This window comes from Barbus barbus (assembly GCF_936440315.1).
Source record: "Barbus barbus genome assembly, chromosome: 36".
NCBI lineage: Eukaryota > Metazoa > Chordata > Actinopteri > Cypriniformes > Cyprinidae > Barbus > Barbus barbus.
This window is the reverse complement of record NC_136714.1, coordinates 7,520,967-7,542,670: the sequence shown is the minus strand read 5'-3', so window position 1 is coordinate 7,542,670 and position 21,704 is coordinate 7,520,967. Positions and strand designations below refer to the sequence as shown.

Sequence of the window (21,704 nt, the reverse complement as noted above, 5' to 3'; positions counted from 1 at the left end):
ACACAAACAAATCATCCTCCTGGCGACTTTTTTTTTTTTTGTCAAAAGCGACAAATCCAGTGACTTTTACTGGTGTTTTTGGAGACTTTTGTGGTGTTTGGAGACTCGAAAGCACGAATCACTCTGCAGTTAGGCCTACTGTGCTCAACGAGCAGCGGGTGCTGCCGTGAGCCCCTCTCCCGTCCAAAAGCACTCACAGGCGGTCAGTCTCTCAGTAGCCTCGAGCAGCAGTCAGAGCAGAGAGGAGACACACACCCCTCCGCGTCCAGGGCTGTGTCCAAATTCAGGGTCTGCATCCTTCGGAGTACTCATTTGAAGGATGTTACGTCACAGCGCCGCGACGAAGGCTGTCCAAATTCGTAGGATCCTTCAAATGCGGCCCACAAATACGTCCTCCTTTTCCCCGAATTGGAAGGATGGGTGTGGTGGATCCTTTCCCGTCCTACCTATCCCATAATTCTTTTCGGCAGAGCGTAATGGCGGACGAAGCGAGCGGTAGCGGAGTGGGAGAGGAGTTTCTCTGACAAAACAAGCTAAAGTTTATGCTTCGGCTCAATGAATTTGTAGGAGAAATTAGTAGAATACTTAAAAACAAATAAAAATAGGCTATAATGGCTTACCTGGATGTGACTGTCTTGTAGTCTGATATAAAAAAACTCTCCGACAACGAGCAAAGAAAGTATTTAATTTATTTAATTGCTTTATTTCTTCCAAAAGAATTAAAATGAGGAGAATAGCTCTTTGTTTGTCCATTTTCCCGCTTCTTGCTTGGCGCTGTCACGGTTGCTAGGCGACAGGATATGAGCAACGGGTAAGGGAGGGAACTGAAAGAAGGGTAGGCTGTCCAAATTCACAAACACCGACTTCCGGGTTTTGCGGACGTCGGAGGATCCCTCCTCCTTCAACCGGGTAGGAAGGATCCTAAGGAGGATGCAGACCCTGAATTTGGGCACAGCCCAGGCTGCAAATGAAACGCGCATGGCCGCCGCCGTTCCCGTAAATGTAAATGTAAATGTTCACTCACTCTCACACAAAAATAAATCACTGCATTTAAATTGACTCACGACATAGCTCTCCATTCACTCTAGTCTAGTCTCTTGCCAAGTTCGCTTGTGCCAGTTCTCGCTAGTCTGTTATCAATCTCGATTTACATAGGCCTTTACTACAAAACCCCAACAGTCTTTTTAAAGACTAAACCCACAAACATTCTTGTTAAAGTTTAGATCAAATCTCAGCCCTAGCCAGTAATTTTTTTTAACTGCTAGGCAGTAGCTACACTTCGCTAAAACTACCCACTCGACTAAGACACACACACACACACACACACACACTACAAACGTTAAGTATTAAAATAAAATCTGAATTGTCTGCAAAATAATTATTTTGTTGGTTTAATTAAAGATCATGCCTAAGTCCCTACTGATTAGCCCCTGATACGTCTCTCAACGTAGCCACACACACAGTTACATATTGCCTAAACTTTATTGAAAACAAAAAAAATGGAGAAATTTCTTGTGAGGACCAACAAGCCAAGCCGACGCACCACCAGCTGCAAAAAAGCTTCGAAGGTACGATGAAGCATACCTGCAGTTTGGGTTTACAGTCACGGCTTATCTGAGACCTCAGTGTGTCGTGTGTGCCGAGGTGCTGGCAAACGACAGTATGAAGCCCTGCAAATTAAAAAGGCACCTCGAAACAAAGCATGCTGGCATTAAAAATAAACCGGCTGAATATTTTAAAAGAAAGCTTGATGGCCTCCATCAGCAACAGGCAACCATTTCAGTGCACAGCACTGTGTCTAAACAGTGTTTGGAGGCATCGTATGTAGTGGCCAAAAGAATCGGTAAACTGGGTAAACTGCATACAATCGCCGAGACTCTCATTTTGCCGGCAGCATAAGACATGTGCAAAATAATGATAGGCGATAGTGCAGCAGCCAAACTCGGTGCAGTACCGCTGTCCAATGACACAGTCCTAGGAGAATTATAGACATGTCCAATGATATCAGAGAGCAACTGATAGAGTTCGTAAAAAAGAGTCCTTACTACGCGCTGCAGCTGGACGAATCCACTGATATTGCTGGGCAGGCACAGCTCCTCACCTATGTCAGGTATCTGCGTGACAAGGCAATTGAGGAGGATGTCCTGTTTTGCCGGCCTCTTCAGTCGCACACTACAGGAGAAGCCATTTTCAATGTCCTTGATATTTTTATCCGTGAAAATGGTTTGGCTTGGGACCGATGCGTTGGCCTATGCACGGATGGTGCGCAGGCAATGACGGGGCGTGAGCGTGACCTAGCTGCTCGCGTTCAGCAAGTAGCTCCACTTGTGAAATGGACACATTGCATGGTTCATCGCAAAGCACTAGCTGCTAAAAAAAAATGCCGATTCTTTTTGACTCTGTGCTGAACCAATCCGTGAAAATGATAAATCTCATCAAATCACGGCCGCTAAACACTCGCTTCTTTGGGGTCCTCTGCCAGGAGATGGGGTCAGGGCATGAACAGCTGCTTCTGCACACTGAAGTACGCTGGCTCTCCAGGGGGCGGGTGTTACAGCGGTTGTATGAGCTGCGAGAGGAGGTGAAGTGGTTTTTGACAGAAATCAAATCAGATCTGGCGAAGCATCTGGATGACACTATGTGGCTTGCGTCTCTTTCCTATTTGGTCGATATATTTGACCGCTTGAACGGCCTCAACCTGTCTTTGCAAGGCCGCGAAACTCATATTTTGCTCCTTGCAGACAAAGTGCACGCCTTCACACAAAAACTAGACCTCTGACATGGCCGCATCAGTCGAGGGAACTGCGACTTGTTCCCCAGCCTTGCAGACTTTATAACTGATGCAGGCACGTCATACGATTTCTCTTCCCTATTTCAATCAGCCTCTGAGCACCTGTCAGCAATGAGAAAACAATTTGGGACGTACTTTAAAGAGGATTATTGCTCTTTTGCATGGGTTCGAGATCCGTTTGTGTGCACAGCAATCGAGCTATCAATTGATATGCAGGAACAGCTTATTGAGCTGAAGAGTGACAGTAGACTGAAGGAACTCTTTAGCTCCTGCCCTCTTTCGTCATTCTGGGCAGCATTGATGCAGGAATATCCTGAACTCTGTGACGTCGCCTTTAAGATTCTCCTTCCTTTCGCATCGACATATTTGTGTGAGGCAGGATTCTCAAAAATGACTGCACTCAAAACGAAATACCGCAATCGTGCACAAATCGAAGATGATTTGAGGCTATGTTTATCAAACATTGAGCCAAGAATTGAGGATCTTTGCAAGGCAAAGCAGGCTCAGGTCTCACATTAACATCACCTACCTGCAAGCTTCTGTAAAAAATGCAGATGATGCCTACTATTAGGCCTAGTAATAATAAAAATAATAAAGCATAAATTAATATCAGAGGTCTGGTGCCAATTCCCAATTATAGCAATAGCCTAGTAATGATAATAGGCCTATACTGATGATGATAATAATAACAACAACAACAATAAAGCATGTAACCTCATATAATTATATAGCAATAGCCTAGTAATGATGATAGGCCTACTACTCATAATAATAATAATGTCTGCAAGCTCACATTAGAAGTCTGGTGCTACTGCCAATTATAACAATAGCCTAGTATTGATAATATAGGCCTACCTACCGCTACTGATGATAATAATAATAATAATAATAATGTGGGCCTAAAAATAATAGCCTAGGGCTATCTATCTATGCAAGGTGGTGTTTGGGATGTGGGGGGGAGGGCACTGGGGCCCCAACTGCAATGAACCAGCTTTGGGGGGGCCCAGCTTGCAAAAGGTTGAGAACCCCTGATCTAATTAATGCAGCCTAACTATGCTTTAATGGATTTGAATAATAGAAGCGTATTAGTGTGTTATGTGTAAGCCAGGTTAAAGAAATGTGTCTTTAATCTAGATTTAAACTGACAGAGTGTGTATGCCTCCCGAACAGCGTTAGGTAGATTGTCCCCGAGTTTGGGCGCTAAATATGAAAAGGATCTGCCGCCCGCAGTCGATTTTGATATTCTAGGTATTATCAAACGGCCAGAGTTTTGAGAATGCAGCAGACGTGGAGGGCTATAATGTGATAAGAGCTCACTCAGGTACTGAGGAGCTAAGCCATTCAGGGCTTTATAAGTTAACAAGCTCTTAAAATGTATACGATGTTTAATAGGGAGCCAGTGCAGTGTTGACAGAACCGGACTAATATGGTCGTACTTCCTGGTTCTAGTAAGAACTCCAGCTGCTGCATTTTGGACCAGCTGTAGTTTGTTGATCAAGCGTGCAGAACAACCACCCAATAAAGCATTACAATAATCTAACCTTGAGGTCATAAACGCATGAATTAGCATTTCTGCATTTGACGTTGAGAGCATAGGTTGCAATTTAGATATGTTTTTGAGATGGAAAAACAGTTTTACAGATGCTAGAAACATGGCTTTCAAATTAAAGATTGCTATCAAACAGCACACCTAGGTTCCTAACTGATGACGAAGAATCGACAGAGCAGCCGTCAAGTGTTAGATAGTGTTCTAGGTTATTACATGTGGGGTTTTTAGGTCCGATTATTAACACTTCTGTTTTTTCTGAATTTAGCAGTAAGAAATTACTCGTCATCCAGTTTTTTTATATCGACTATGCATTCCGTTAGTTTCTCAATTTGGTGTTTCACAGGGCTGCAAAGAAATATAGAGCTGAGTATCATCAGCATGAAAGCTAACACCATGTCTCCTGATAATATCTCCCAAGGGTAACATGTAAAGCGTGAACAGTAACAGCCCTAGTACTGAGCCTTGAGGTACTCCGTACTGCACTTGTGATCGATATGATACCTCTTCAGTCACTGCTACGAACTGATGGCGTTCAGATAAGTACGATTTGAACCATGCTAAGGCACTTCCACTAATGCCAACAATGTGTTCTAGTCTATTCAAAAGAATGTTGTGGTCGATAGTGTCGAATGCAGCACTAAGATCCAGTAGCACAAATGAAGAGATACAACCACGATCAGATGATAGAAGCAGGTAATTTGTAACTCTAATGAGAGCGGTCTCAGTACTATGATACGGTTTAAATCCTGACTAGAATTCCTCACAGATACCATTTTTCTCTAAGAAGGAATATAATTGTGAGGATACTACCTTTTCTAGTATCTTTGACAGAAGAGGGAGATTTGAGATCGGTCTGTAATTAACTAGATCTTTGGGGTCAAGTTGTGTTTTTTTAATGAGAGGCTTAATTATAGCCAATTTGAAGGTTTTGAGGACATATCCTAATGACAATGATGATATAATAATAGCCAAAAGATTCGCAGCATGTCGCAAACTATTTTTTGTCCAAACATCCTCTGTTGTGTGGTGTGATTACGATTATTTATCTGCTCCCGATCGAGACGATAGCCAATATGAGCGGGCGAGCAAGCGTCACTCACCGGATGTTGCGTGCTTCTTTAGCTGAAACCTGGCAGTCACAAACATGCCGTGAAAGCAGAGAACATCACCCATTTTCTTTTGTATACTTTGTTTTTCACTGTGAACTGAACGCGCGCCAGGAGAGCCAGCTGACAACGTCAGCTATTTGTTTTACTTCTCTAGTCATGTTTGATCTCGCAAGTTTCCGTGAGATCACGTGTCACTGTGAAATCGTTCCTTCAATCTTCAAGGCTTTTTGAATTCAATTCGTTCTATTTTTTTGTAGATCATTAAACCATTACGCTGCCTCAGAAGCCTGTCCGAAATCAGTTTCATGAGTTGCCTTCGTGCAAAAACGCTGCCTGCAAAGTCATTAGGTGTGTTCGACTTCATGCAGCGCCATGAAAACTGATCGGCGGCTGACTTGAAGCAGTGCATGCCGGTTAGAAAATTTGTCCGACTTGAACCAGCACCGATGCCGCGTCACTGTCACGTGTGGCATCAAAGTACCGCGAGAGCATTTCGAGAGCAGCCGGCTCACTCAGCCGGCGCAGTTTCTCCAAAGCGACTGCAAGAGCGCAGATGACGACACAGCTATTTCACGATTGGCCAAATTCACCACATGACAACAATGACGTGTGTTTCTAACATCTTCAAATCCAATACAGCTCACAAATCTTATTTTACTTGGAAAATCACATTCATGTGAAAAAATGGACTAAAGCTGAGCTAAACTTTGAACATTTTATAAAAGAGATTAAAATGATGACTTCATGCTGCGCTGCATGAAGTCGAACACACCTATTGCCTCATAAGGCAGCAAGTCAGCTGCCTAAGTTTTCGGATACAGCCCAAGTGTGCAGTCTCGCGGTCTGCTCTAATCATTTATTGTCTGAATCGAATCATTCGCTTGAACTGTCTTCATGTCTGTGGTCTCCCATGGTTTTAAAATCGGTTAAGATTTGAAAATCGTCTAGTGTGCAGCTAGCGTTAGGGATCAAAATGCAAATTGCCTTTATTATAGTGCCACCTAGTGTCGGATGGATGTGTGTACGTGCACCACTGTATCGGTGGATATTTGGGACCACACTTTCGGGTCTCTATGATTTACATTCTCTGACACCTATACATTTAGGGCAGAAAAATAAAGAGTTTATTTCATCCTTTGGTGGACCCCTAATAACAATACAAAACACACTACGCATGGAATGAAGGTACAGCAAAGACATTACTTAATCTAATTAAAAACCTTATAAACTTGAATCAAAGCTGATGAATAAATCTTTGCAAGGTGTTCTTTGCCAGGAATTATGCATGGCATGTGCAAACTTATTGTATAATGACCAAGGCTGGTGTTATCAAAATCATGGGAGAACCAATGGCATATTAACTACTGATTATATTGTAGTCTATGTATGTATGTATGTATTTATTTATTTAATTATGTGCATAATTTTTTTTTTTTAAATAAAAATATATATTTTTTTAAATCCGTTCCATGATAAGCTGTCTTTTAGTGTTTAGTGTTTTTGTCTTCCAGTATAACATGCTCCTAATATTTAGATGGTTTAATCAAACCTGTAGGAAATTTTAAGTAAATACTATGCAAATATACTATGCTTATTTTTTTTCTGTTTTGCAGGTTGGAACATGCTAAAATGCATGCCAAACACAAAGGGCATGAAGCCATGCATGCAGAGATGGTTCTCATTCTCATTGTCACACTCGTCATTGCCCAACTTGTCCTGGTTCAGTGGAAACAGAGACACCCCAAATCATACAATGTGAGACAGTTTTTTTCTTCTCTCTCACACGTTTTTGTGCTACTTGGAGCACAACAAACCTGGTGTTCTTTACAGGATGTTTGTTGTTGTTTGTTTCTAAAATCATAATCACAATTTTAACCAGAAAAAAACGCAATTAGTTTCCCCTTCCCCAAATTGTGCATCCCTACTTGTTAAAAATGCAAGATAACTGAAATATCAAAAAAAAAAAAAAAAATCAGGATAACCAGGGGTCTAATATTGTGACAGTTATTTTTAATTAATTAATCAAGAAAAGCAGAAATTGTGATCATAAATTAAAAAAACTATTAATTGTGCAGCCCTATGAATTATATATGTCAGTGTAATATTTCATTTTTTTCTTTTCTTTTTGTCAAGTTATTACACTTCTTGTTTTTGCTTTGCCTTTATGGGGTGTGGGGTATAGACTGATGTGAAAAAATCAAGCATTTTAGCATAAGTTTACAAAATAACAGTGTTAATAGATAGATACCGGCTAAACTTCGCTATACTTCTCTATACATACTTGATTTTTGATTTATTTTTCTATGTTCTTAGAACAGTCTTTGGTATTTTTATAACAATATTCATCTTTTATGTCGATGATTAGCATGCAGAACCATTAGCATTTAAATTTTATGGTGTTTTTAAGTTTTTAACTGAGAATATTAGGTGTGTCCCAATTCATGTTCTTATGCCATTTTGTATCATAAATAGTGAGAGCAGTATATTCACTGAAATGTGGAATATTGCACACTATATGCACTCAACAGTTGCAGCTTTCTGTACTGTCAGGATCTGATGCTGAATGGGAAACCCTTCTAAAATTCATACAATAGTAAAGTGCATAAAGTACATAATATGTAATATGTCATTTGGGACATAAAGTATATCTTATTTTCAATGTATTAAATGTTTATGTTGGAGTAGATACATATGAAGAAAATGGTAAATGAGCTCTGCTGACTGTGGAATACCCCATTTAAAAAACAAGGTTAAATGCAACTTTTTATACAACAATCCTTTATTTGTTGCAATTCTGAGTTAACATTTTTCATTTCTGACTTTATCAGAATTGTGTTTATTACACAGGATTAAACATTTCTGTCTTGATATTTCAGTTTTGAGTTAACATCTCAAAATCCTGATTTTTTTTTTATTTTCTTTTCAGTGTACGTATCCATCGGTCCATTTAACCGCATGAAAAAAAAAAACATTTATTCAAATTCTGAAAGGATTATATATGGCCAAGAAACCATGCAAAGAGTGCTCCCTTTATAATCTCTAAGAGCTGTCACTCATTTCAGTTTATCGCAATCTCACAAAGTTCCATTATAATAAATTAATCTCTCTACACTGCACAGTGAATAAAGAATAAAATATACATGTATTTTTTTTTTAAATGTTAGGCAGACAGAATAAACATGTATAAATGTATTAGGTAAATCTATATACTAGGGGTAATGTAATGTGCTGAAGAGGTAGCGATGTATACAGATATAGAAAAAAGTGAGTTTACATAGGATATTACACTAAATAGGGGGAAATAAGGGACACAGGAAATTTAATTCTAAGTTACTTAATAAGGAGGGATTTTCTTTGCTCTGTGTGTGTGTGCTTATTTATTTATTCATATAAATAAAGAGTTTTTTTTTTTTTTTTTTTTTAAGTTGGTAACCCTCTTCCAAATGTGGGTGGTTCCTCTGTACTTCACCACTAAGCTGCACTGGTGGAGGTTTCTGGTGACATGGTTCATCTTCTCTGTTGTTACGGCCTTCATCTCCTTTCGTGCTACCCGAAAACCACTGGACTGCACCACTCCAAGGTAACAAAAAAAATGTATCATGATTGGACTTTGAGCCCGATAAGCTGTGGTTAACTTTCTCTGCCCGAGTTTACTTTTTATCAACTGTCTCTGTTTGAGGTACGGGTGTTCAATATTGACAGAAAATATATCTCAATATTTTGGGGGGTTTTGACAACAACATTTAGACAATATTTTGTGGAGTGTGATTTTGTGCCAGTACCTTGGTTGATTTAGGTCTGTCATGGACAGGTTACTCCCAAAGCTTTTCACATTCTGTTGTGATGGTTGGTTCACAGCAGTGACAACGTTTTCTACTAGGCTATATTTGTTTTCTACGAAGCAATATTTGTATAAATATAATGTTATGATTTTTAAAAAACAAAATTATGTAAGTATGAAACATAAACTGCCAACAGGTGGTAACTAGGGCTGCGCCGATCCGATATTCGGTATCTGACAAGACCGATCCAAATGATTGTTATTGTTAAACCCCACGAAAGCCACAAAAACATCAAAAAGCACCATAAAGTTTAAGTTCCCTATATTCCAAGTGTTCTGAAGCCATTCCACAGTTTAAGTGAAGTTTATGCAAACTCTTCTCTCCGCTGTGGCTTTCTGTCATGATCCATTCAGCGTTCAAACTGTGTGTCGCATTCGGTTACGACAGTCAAGACGATGAAACTCTCTCCAAGATTATTTAATGTTCCTAATATTATACTTGATCTGTAAATAAAGATAAATGGTTTTGCCTAAAAGGTCTTCTTTTGGAGTTTCTGGAGTTTTTCGTTTTGTTTCTAAATCGTGTTCATTTCTGCTGTGTTAGGTCACAACACTGGAGAGCACTATGAATTGTTCTTCACGAGCACAGTAACTGAGATTTAAAACTTTTAAAAGAAAACGCGCAATAAACTACTGCACAGATTTAATATAATATGCAGCAATGTCTCTTCCCTTTGTGCTTTGAACTTCTCTAAGCGGAGCGCTGCACGCTGTGACTCCGTGTTGCTTCAAGCATATCATTCTGCGAACGGGATGCGCATAAGCGCTTTGTGAGCATTGGAGCCTTTCGTTTCATAATACTTTTGCACAATGAAAGATTATTAATAGCCTTTCTTGTTCATCTTATCTGTCATATGTTGCTGCCTCATTACTGTGCTATACATTAAAAAAAGTATTTTAATTTTATAGTAGGCCCTATATATTTATATATAAATATATTACTTTTTTCATAAATGTATTTTACAACCATACAAAGAGCAATGTGTAACATTTTAACAGATTTAGTCCAACACTTAGTCACTTTTATTTGTTCCCATTTTCATTAAAAGGCTAAGATTTTTTTTTTTAATTATTGTGCACTCATCGTTTTTCTAGAGTAACTTTTGCTACTGAATTATCCACTAACCTAGTTTATAATAGTATTTTTGTCATAGATTATGATTATATATATTTTTTCTAGTGCTGTCAAACGATTAATCGCATACAAATTAAAAGTTTTTGTTTGCATAATATGTGTGTGTGTTCTGTGTATATTTATTATGTATATTTAAATACACAAATACAGTATATATTTTGAAAATATTTACATGTCTATATTTATATTCATATAATTTATATTATTTATAAATATATTTAATATATAAACAGAACATATTTTTCTGAAATATATACATGCATGTGTGTGTACAGCAGGTAAAATAAGTATTGAACACGTCACCGTTTTTCCCAGTGAATATATTTTTAAAGGTGCTGTTGACATGACATTTTCACCAGATGTTGATAATAACCCAAGTAATCCATACATACAAATAAGTTCAGAAATTAATTTGTGTAATAAAATGGAATGACACAGGGGAAAGTATTGAACTACTGAAATTTATTTAATTTAATACTTTGTGCAAAAGCCTTTGTTGGTAATGACAGCTTCAAGACGCCTCCTGTATGGAGAAACTATTCGCATGCATTGCTCGGGGGTGATTTTGTCCCATTCTTCCACAGTTTTCAAATCTTGAAGGTACTGTGGGCCTCTTTTATGAACTCTGATCTTTAGTTCTTATTTTCTATTGGATTCAAATCAGGTGATTGGCTGGGCCATTCTAGCAGCAGCATTTTCTTTTTCTGAAACCAATTGAGAGTTTTCTTGGCTGTGTTTGGGATCATTGTCTTGCTAAAATGCAAGATGGCGCCAAAATGCAAGATGGTAAAACTTAAGATGGCGCCGCGTATGGCTGCTGTGGTGTGGAACGCTCCCGTACTTTTGTTGTTTTTGTTTGTTCGTTCTGTGTTTAGTCATTCTCTTACTGTCAGTTTTACCAGAGACAAACTACTGGACATAAGGCAACACACACCGGACAATTTTTTTTCCGGTTTTTGATTATTCAGACGCTTGTTGGATGTTTTGGTCGGAGGGGCAGCGGTCCTAGTCAAATGCGCGCTCAGACGGAAAAGAGGGAAGCGCGCCGGCGCGCTGGTTAAACTCCGCAAACGCGGCTTCCGAACTGCGCTCGCAAGCATTCATCTAGCGAATCTCCGATCCCTTCCTAACAAAATGGATGAACTACTTCTCCTCACCCACACAAATAAGGACTTTTCAAACTCTGCTGCATTGTGCTTCACTGAAACCTGGCTGAGTGAAAACATCCCGGATAACATGCTTCATTTGCCGGGATATCAGCTGTTCAGATCAGACCGCATCACGGAGCTAACGGGGAAAACGAGAGGTGGTGGACTATGTTTCTACATAAATGAAGGTTGGTGTTCAGATGTAACAACTCTGAAGAAGATGTGTTCTCCTAATTTGGAGGCCTTCTTCATAAACTGTAAGCCGTTCTATTCATCCCGAGAGTTTTCCTCCTTCATTCTCGTGAATGTGTACGTGCCTCCGGACGCGTGCGTGAGCGCCGCGATGCAACAGCTGGCCGAACAAATATCTGAAACAGAGCAAAGGTACCCGGACTCTTTTTTAATCATTCTTGGAGATTTTAATAAAGCAAATCTCTCCCGCGAACTGCCAAAATACAGACAGCACGTTACATGTCCCACCAGAGACAGTAATATATTGGATCATTGTTACACAATAATTAAAGATGCATATCACTCTGTCCCACGGGCAGCTCTGGGGCTCTCTGATCATCTCTGACCACAGTCTGTGGAGAATCAACAACTGGCTGACGATCTCAATGTGTTTTACTGCAGATTTGAAAAGGCCAGACTGACACCCAGCACCCGCTCTGATCTGCACTTCACACATTCACCTTCCCCCCCTGCAACCCCCCTTACTCCCTCCCCCACCATTCTACCTGCGTTTAAAGTCTGTGTAGAGGATGTGAACCGGGTCTTCAGAAAACAGAAATCTAGGAAAGCTTCAGGACCAGACGGTATTTCACCTGCCTGTCTAAAAGTCTGTGCTGACCAATTGGCCCCCATCTTTGCACAAATCTTCAACAGATCTCTGGAGCTGTGTGAAGTTCCCTGCTGCTTCAAACGCTCCACCATCATTCCCGTCCCCAAAAAGCCCAAAATCACTGGACTTAATGACTACAGACCTGTCGCACTCACGTCTGTGGTCATGAAGTCACTTGAGAGACTGGTCCTGGCCTACCTGAAGGACATCACTAGACCCTTGCTGGATCCTCTTCAGTTTGCCTATAGAGCAAACAGGTCTGTGGATGACGCTGTCAATATGGGACTGCATTACATCCTGCAACACCTCGACAAACCTGGGAATTATGCAAGGATCTTATTTGTGGACTTCAGCTCGGCCTTCAATACCATCATACCTGACCTTCTCTTAGACAAACTGAGACAGCTCTCTGTGCCCTCTTCCATCTGTCAGTGGATCACCAGCTTCCTGACAGACAGGCAGCAGCTAGTGAGGCTGGGCAAACTCACATCCAGGACTCTCACCATCAGCACTGGTGCCCCTCAGGGTTGCGTTCTCTCCCCACTGCTCTTCTCCCTCTACACGAATGACTGCACATCAAAGGACCCCTCTGTCAAGCTCCTGAAGTTTGCGGACGACACTACAGTCATAGGCCTCATCAAGGACGGTGACTAGTCTGCTTACAGACAGGAAGTTGAGCAGCTGGCTGTCTGGTGCAGTCTTAAAAACCTGGAGCTGAACACGCTCAAAACTGTGGAGATGACAGTGGACTTCAGGAGAAACCCCCCTGCTCTCCCCCCATTCACCATCATGAACAGCACAGTGACTTCAGTAGAGTCATTCAGATTCCTGGGCACCACCATCTCCCAGGACCTGAAGTGGGACAATCACATTGACTCTATTGCGAAAAAGGCCCAGCAGAGGCTGTATTTCCTCCGTCAGCTAAGGAAGTTCAACCTGCCTCAGGAGCTGCTGAAACAGTTCTACTCTGCAATCATCGAGTCTGTCCTATGTTCTTCTATAACTATTTGGTTTGGTTCAGCTACCAAAACAGACATCAGAAGACTACAACGGACAGTTAGGACTGCTGAGAGAATTATCGGTGCCCCTCTGCCCAGCCTCCAAGAACTTTACACCTCCAGAGTGAGGAAAAGGGCTAAGAAAGTCACTCTGGACCCCTCACACCCAGCTCACTCTCTCTTTGTACTGTTGCCCTCTGGCCGGCGCTACAGATCACTGAGCACCAGAACAGCCAGACACAAGAACAGTTTTTTCCCCCAGGCCGTATCCCACCTGAACAACACATAACACACCCCGGTACTGTATATCTGTAAATAACTCATCAAACCTTCATCTGTACATAGGACACATGCACATTCACAGTTCTGTCTATGGTCATGTCTCTTTTCTGTATATTTTTATTTTTATTACTATTGTTATTCTTAATTATTGTATATTCTCTTCATTAGTGTTCTTTATCACCTTAATTATATGTTGTCTGCACTATGTTTGTACTTTCTGTACTGGAAGCTCATAACACCAAGACAAGTTCCTTGTGTGTGCAAACACACTTGGCAATAAAGCTATTTCTGATTCTGATTCTGATTCTGAAATGTCCACCCTTGTTTCATCTTCTCCATCCTGCTACTGTAGGTGTTGGGAATGAACAAGCTAATATTAATTTCCACTGACTAAGGGCAGGATTGCTTTCTAATTACTGATAGATTTCAGTTGGTGTCTTGGCTTTCCATGGCTTTTTGCACCTCCCTTTCTTCGTGTGTTCAATATTTTTCCCTGTGTCATTCCCTTTTATTATACAACTTAATTTCTGAATTTATTTTTGTTTTCTTTGTATGTATGGATTACTTGAGTTGTTACCGACATCTGGTCAACAGCACCTTTAGAAATACATTTACTTAGAAAAATGGTAATACGTTCAATACTTATTTTACTCGCTGTATATATATATAATAAATGAACACAGTACACATATATGTAAACAAAAACTTAAATTTTTTATGGATTAATTGTGATTAATTGTTTGACAGCACAAATTTTTCTGTTTATAATTTTTTCTTTATAAGAAAGTTGTCTATATTTAGTAGATTGTGTGTAACACACAAAAGAGTGATGATCAGTTCAACACATATTGAGGTATAGAAATTGTACACTGATTAAAAAAAACTACGCTGATATCGGATCGGTATCTGCCGATACTCAGAATTTTTGGTATCGGATTGGTTCTGAAAAAGTGGTATCGAGCCACCCCTAATGGTAACAAGTCACTGTTTTTAATGAGTCATTCATTCATTCAAATGGCCAATTCATTCTTCAGCGCCTTTGCCTGTGTGATATTCTTGAAATTAATGTTTTTTTTTTCTTTTTTCTCACCCGCCAGTTTGGCTACTAAATTGAGTTACCTGCCATTCAGAACTTCTACTAGCCAAAACAAAAATATCAGAAATAAACAAGATTATCAAAGTCACAGCTTAGATTTAAATGTATTTATATTTTTATATTAATATTTATTATTAAATTAAGTTAAATACATTTTTAAAGTGCTCAGCTGTTTCTTCACCAAAGTCGTATTGAACGTATTGAAGCCTCACCTCTATTGACATCTATTCAAAATATTAGTGTTGACTAATATTAGAATATTAGATTTAAAAACATTAGCGTTGACAGCAAATGTTCAAGGCGTCAGTCCAAAACAGTCAATTTAATCATCATACAGACAAAAGTTCACTTCAAAAATAAACAAAGTGGTGTCAATAGGTTTGAATTAAGGTATAAGGTTGAATTAAGGTCAGTACGTACAGTACATATTTGTTCCAAATCACTGTATTTCAAAGAAAATAATGTGAGTGACGCTATGGGATGCATTATTTTGAACAGTAGTAGTCATAGTTGGGTGCTGCCAATGTGAGTACAATCATATAAAACAGTGTGTTAAAATGTTTAAGATGCTAATGTTTGAGGCTCCTTATAAGGGAAGGGATGTAATAGTGATGACATGCATATACATTTTGTATAGTCATGCTTTCCTTGAGAATTGAACATCGCTGTTGTTAGTGCCATGCTCTACTGTTTTAGGAGTCTATAGAAAGGTTAAAATAAAATCATAAAGTTTAGAGATGATTCAAAGTAAATTAGAAAATGTATTTTGGGGGTAAATTACTCTGAGTAAAACACATTTTTGTATTTATTTTCTCTTTTTATTTATGGGGTGATACTGTATTCAGGCATTTCTTGGTGTTATTCATATCTTGGTGATTTTACTCTTTTATCTTTCTCTCCACACAGGCTTGTTTACAAATGGTTCCTCCTATTGTACAAGATCAGCTACACCACAGGCATTGTGGGCTATACTGTTGTTATGTTCACCCTCTTTGGCATAAATCTTATATTTAGGTGAGTTGTTAAGCTTCATGTTTAAAAGCACTGAATCATTTTGATGTTGTTGTTTTTATAAACATCGATTTCAGGTTAAAAGCATAATGTATTATTATTAAAGTGTTTGTTTTGGATTCTCTAACTAATGTTCACCATCTCTTGTTATATTTAACACTATTTGCTTTTTTATTCATTCTTAATTTTATTTATTAATAATAAATGTAGTCAATAAATTGTCCTGTCACGTGACAAATGTAGTAAAAAGTACAAATAATTTATTTAATGTTTCAAATAATAATAATAATGTTATTAATTAAATCTGAAATGCATTATTTTAATCGGTCAACAAAAGAGTTGATGTAACTGGCAAAATGCTGCTGTAAATTTATATTAAATAGTATGCGAAGTATGTCATTATACAGTGCCCTCCATAAGTATCGGAATAGTAAAGACAAAATGGCTTTGTTGTTTGTGGAGTCAAGACATTTACAAATATGATTAAAAGATGAATATCAGACAAAACTACAGAATGTCACATTTTATTATTGGGTGATTCAACACACGTTTTACCAGCTAAGAAGTTCAGCACTTTTAGAGTTTCATCCCCCTATCTAATGTGAGCATACGTATTGGAATAGTTGCCTCACAGGTCTTTCTAAGCGTGACCCTGTTGCATTAATACTTCAGTTATTGAAAGCAGAGAATGTGTCGTATCAGTTATATCCATTACTTCTGTATTCTGAATCTTGCAATCGATGATGACACACACAAACCAGGATGAAGATGGGGGAGCTGACTTTGAGAGAAAAGCAAGCAATTTGGATGCTAAAAGAAAAGAGGAATTCAATTAGAGCTATAGCAAAAACAAAGGGCATGGAGAAATCAAGAGTTTTGAAACCACCAGCGACACCAGCAACCAACAACGACCTGATCGGCAGAGAAAACAACAGTAGTTGATGACAGACAAATCATAAAAGCTGTGAAAATGAACCCTAAAAGACGTGTCTGTAAAATCACCAACAACTTCCAGAATTCCAGAAAGCTGGGGTGATGCTCTGACAATTTACTGTCCTCAGGAGATTTGACACAGAATTACAGATGCTACACAGCAAGATGCAAACCTCTGACCAGCACCAAAAATAGAAAGGCAAGATTAGAGTTTACAAAAAGCAAAAAGGTGAGCCAGAAGAGTTTTGGAACTGTGTTTATGGACCAATGAGACAAAGATGAATCTTTATCTGAGTGATGGGAAAGCAAAAATGTGGAGAAAAAAAGGGAACTGCAATGATCCTTATACTTATGCTTGCATCAATGAGTGGGATGAAGTGCTGTTCTTTTTATTTGATAAAACATGTATGTGTTGAAACGGGTAATAATAAAATGTGACACTCTGTAGTTTTGTCTCATATATGTGTATATATATATATATGTTTGTGTTTAGTAAACAGGTAATCCATGGTCAGATTAATTTAGGGGGAAGGAAGCATATCACAATCCATTTTATTTATTAATGTTTCCTTGTGATGAAGGATTGTGGACACATGAGTATAGATTTGTGTGCTACAATAATAAGTAAGAAAAATACAACATAAATCAGATTTCATACTCAAGTGTGGTATGCATATACTTTCCATGTATGTGTTTGTGTGTGTGTGTGTGTGATTGTCAGCTTTCACGTTAGTCCAAAGTCAATTCTTCCCATTGTTTTCTAACCTAAAACAACAAAATGAACACATATATGACCTAAAATCAAAACCTTTATTAATTGAACACTTTACCTCGATTGTGATTATTGAAATTTCATTTAAAATTTCTTTTTTTTTGCCCTCATAGTTCATTAGGTTTGTACTGTAAATATACTCAGCTATTAAAGGTGGGATTTTATATCTAGGAGTATTGTTTGTCCATAGAAAAATGATTTGTAAAGACTGTTGTTTAGCGCACATATGAAGATATCTGTCCCAAATTGACTTTTTGCCGCATAGGTGCCTCAGTGTGTATTTTACTATATGGACATCCAATATTTAAGTTCAATATCTGTCGATATTATATACATTTAATCATTTCAGCTTTACATGCTTTGAAAGTGTTCACAAAACAGTCAGCAGCCATCCACGACAGACAACTTCAGCAAACCTTTTAAAAGGTACACTTTTCATAAAATATAAGCATTACGAGATACACAGTGGTTACAGTAGCTAATGTCTACAAATCTACAAGTTAAAATTCCTTTTCAGAACCTGATGTCATGTCTGAGGAAATCACAGGGAGGACCATTAACTATCACTATGCAGCTGAGTGTTGCCATGGATACATGCTGCATGCCTTCAATAAGTTTCAATATATGCTCCCATTAACGTCATATTTCTGAAGCGTGAAACAAACCACATGAGCCAACTCGATAAATATAATGACACGTGATAGATTTGAAAAGACAAACCTTTTTTTTTAGTACATTTCAACATAAACACACATCGCTAGACAGGTAATAAACACATCGAATTAACATTTATAAATAATATTTGGCGGAAATGTTGTAAGAACATGTAACAGAACGATGTGTTTAAAGATAATAAAAAATATAAAAATGAAATTGGTACTGCCTGTTGTTTATTAATTCCATTGATGATTTCTACTAAGTTGTCCATTGACGTTTTACGTAGTCATGTCACCAGAAATTAAGTGATCACTGTCCCAATGTGCAGTAAGCCAGGGAATTTACCACAAAGTCCCTTTAAGAGAAGTCATTTCACTCGGAGGCCATCTTTGAAATGCCTTTCAGGCATGCAAGTGCAGCTCCCATCTCTTTGAATGGGGAAATATCAAATTCTTCAAAACTGTTTACCAAGCTTATGATTACATTTCATATTTGAAATCACCAATGAAATCACCAGCATACACTTTCGGTAGTATACAGGTGCATCTCAGAAAATTAGAATATGGTGAAAAAGTTCATTTTGTCTTGTAACTTATTTCAAAAAGTGAAACTTTCACATATTTTAGATTCATTAGTAAAATATATCAAGTAAAACACTTCAAAAGTCTTTTTTTATTTTTTATTTTGATGATTAGAGTTTACAGCTCATGAAAGTCAAAAATCAGTATCTTAAAATATTAGAATATTTACATTTGAGTTTCAATAAATGACCATCCATACAGTATAAATTATGGGTATCTCTTGTTCTTTGAAACCACAGTAATGGGGAACACTGCTAACTTGGCAATGGTCCAGAAGACGATCATTGACACAAAGTCACAGAGGGTCATTACTGAAAGGGGTGGCTCTTCAGGGAGTGCTGTATCAAAGCATATTAAATGCAAAGTTGACTGGAAGGAAGAAATTGGGTAGGAAAATGTGCACAAGCAACATGGATGTCCGCAAGCTTGAGAATACTGTCAAACAAAGCCGATTCAAACACTTGGTAGAGCTTCACAAGGAGTGAACTGAAGCTGGAGTCAGTGCATCAAGAGTCACCACGCTCATACATCTTCAGGAAAAGGGCTACCAAGCCACTTCTGAAACAGAAACATCGTCAGAAGCATCTTACCTGGGCTAAGGAGAAAAAGAACTGGACTGTTGCTCAGTGGTCCAAAGTCCTCTTTTCAGATAAGAGTAAATTTTCCATTTCATTTGGAAATCAAGGTCTGGAGGAAGACTGGAGAGGCACAGTATCCAAGCTGCTTGAAGTCCAGTGTGAAGTTTCCGAAGTCAGTGATGATTTGGGGTGCCGTGACGTCTGCTGGTGTTGGTCCATTGTGTTTATGGGGAAGTCATGGCCTAATGGTTAGAGAGTCGGACTCGTAAACCAAAGGTTGCGGGTTCGAGTCTCAGGCCAGCAGGGATTGTAGGTGGGGGGAGTGAATGTACAGCACTCTCTTCACCCTCAATACCACAATTGAGGTGCCCTTGAGCAAGGCACTTGAACCCCCAACTGTTCCCTGGGCGCCGCAGCATAAATGGCTGCCCACTGCTCCGGGTGTGTGTTCACAGATTTTAGAGCACTTTATGCTTCCATCTGCTGACAAGCTTTATGGAGATGCTGATTTCCTTTTCCAGCTTTGCTGACCATGATATTACTGTGCTTGATTGGCCAGACAACATGCCTGACCTGAAGCCCATATGGAATCTATGGGATATTTTCAAGAGAAAGATGAGAAACAGTCAATCCAACAATCCAGACGAGCTGAAGGCTCAATAGTGCTTCAGCAGTGCCACAGGCTGATCGCTTCCCTGCCATACCTCACTGATGCTGGAATTTGTGCTAAAGGAGCCCCGACCCAAGTATTGAGTGCATAAATGAACATACTTTAAAGAACTTGAACTTTTCTGTTTTGCAAATCCTTTTTTTGATTGATCTTAGGAAATATTCTAATATTTTGAGATACTGATTTTTTACTTTCATGAGCTGTAAGCTCTAATCATCAAAATGAAAACGAAACAACTTTTGAAGTGTTTTACTTTACATGTAATGAATCTAAAATGTATGAAACTTTCACTTTTTGAAATAAGTTACAAGAAAAAATGCACTTTTTCACCATATTCAAATTTTTTGAGATGCACCTGTAAATACAAGTAGTCCGCATCCATACTGTCCGTGTGTGCGTCGGGATTGCACACGCGAAACATATAACACAGGCTTTAAAGGGCACCTATTATGCAAAATCCACTTTTACATGGTGTTTGGGCGTAAATGTGTGTTGGCAGTTTGTGAACACAACCAACCTACAATAATAAAAAAATCCACCCACTCCTCATTTTTTAATCCCCTATAATCCAAATCAGTCTCACTTGGCCTGCTGTTTTGATTCTCTATGCAATATGACATCACATTGCATAGGGCCAGGCCATGGGGTTTGATTGACAGCACAGCACTTTCCGCCCTCAGCGGTTGTTCGCTGTCCTCCATTTTCTCCGCTCTCGAGCAGCTGTAATGTCAACAGTGTCTCAAGCAATCCCTTTGTTCTGTGTTTGGATGTAAGACTGAACACAAGAGTCTTCATTTTCTCCCAACATCTGAGCTGCTGTGGATGCAGTGGATTACTTTCATTTTTCAAGGTAATGCGCCTCAAAATCTACCTAAATACATTTATGTGTGTGCAAATCATTTCACGCCAGACTGCTTTGTGAATGTCAGGTCGTTACAGTGCTTAGAGTTTTAACCGTGTTTGTGTGCGTACATTATTGAAGTATTTTAATTGATCATCGCCGTGCTTGTGAGATTAGTTAGCACCGATGTTCATTCGGTAGTGCGGTTGCGCGGCTCGGTCCATTGAACTGCGCGGATGACCGGTCAGCGTGATGCGAGCTCTGTAACATCATGCGGTTTCATCCCACTTTCACTGCATTTGACTTCCCATATCTATGGCTGAACAATGGTTCTCCTGCTCTGTCATGTTGCTTCTACGGCTGTTTATTGCTGTAGATGTGCAATGCAGAGAGACGGATAGCTATGCCCTCTTCTGGATACAGCTTATTTGCATTTAAAGTAATACTCACCAAAACAGCTCTTTTTTTTTTTTAGAACACAAAAAAGTCCCCACAAATGACATATGACATTTTTCCAGCTGGTATTTTGAGCTGAAACTTGACAGACACATTCTGGGGACACCCAAGACCAATATTACTGTCAGAGAGTCACCGCAGTCTCCACCAACAACACTCACCAGATCCCAATCCCCTGATTTCTGATCACCGCCACCTGTCAGCACTAATCAGCAGCACTATATCCCTGCACTCCTCCCGTTCACTCACTGTCTGGTCTCAAACTTTCCATGTTGACTAACCTGACCCACTTACCTTTTGTCTACTTACCAGTTGCTCCAGTTTTCCTGTCCCTGTTCTTCACCGCTCCAGTTCTCCACCGTCTCCACGCTCCACTGTTACCTCCGGATCCCCTGGAAAAGGAAAAAGGACATTC

At 39.1% G+C, this 21,704-nt stretch overlaps 1 protein-coding gene across 3 annotated transcripts in view; it reads left to right on the top strand.

Moving 5' to 3' along the window:
* The window catches only part of LOC306856269 (E3 ubiquitin ligase RNF121-like), a 113,010-nt gene that overhangs the window by 53,061 nt on the left and 38,245 nt on the right, over positions 1 to 21,704 (top strand). For 2 of the 3 annotated variants that reach the window (XM_079395427.1, XM_079395428.1), the window contains 3 exons: positions 7,063 to 7,204; positions 8,875 to 9,029; positions 15,697 to 15,804. In XM_079395427.1, the coding sequence (XP_079251553.1) occupies positions 7,063 to 7,204; positions 8,875 to 9,029; positions 15,697 to 15,804 (405 nt within the window). The remainder of the gene's footprint in view (positions 1 to 7,062; positions 7,205 to 8,874; positions 9,030 to 15,696; positions 15,805 to 21,704) is intronic. The other variant, XM_079395429.1, reaches the window with a different exon arrangement.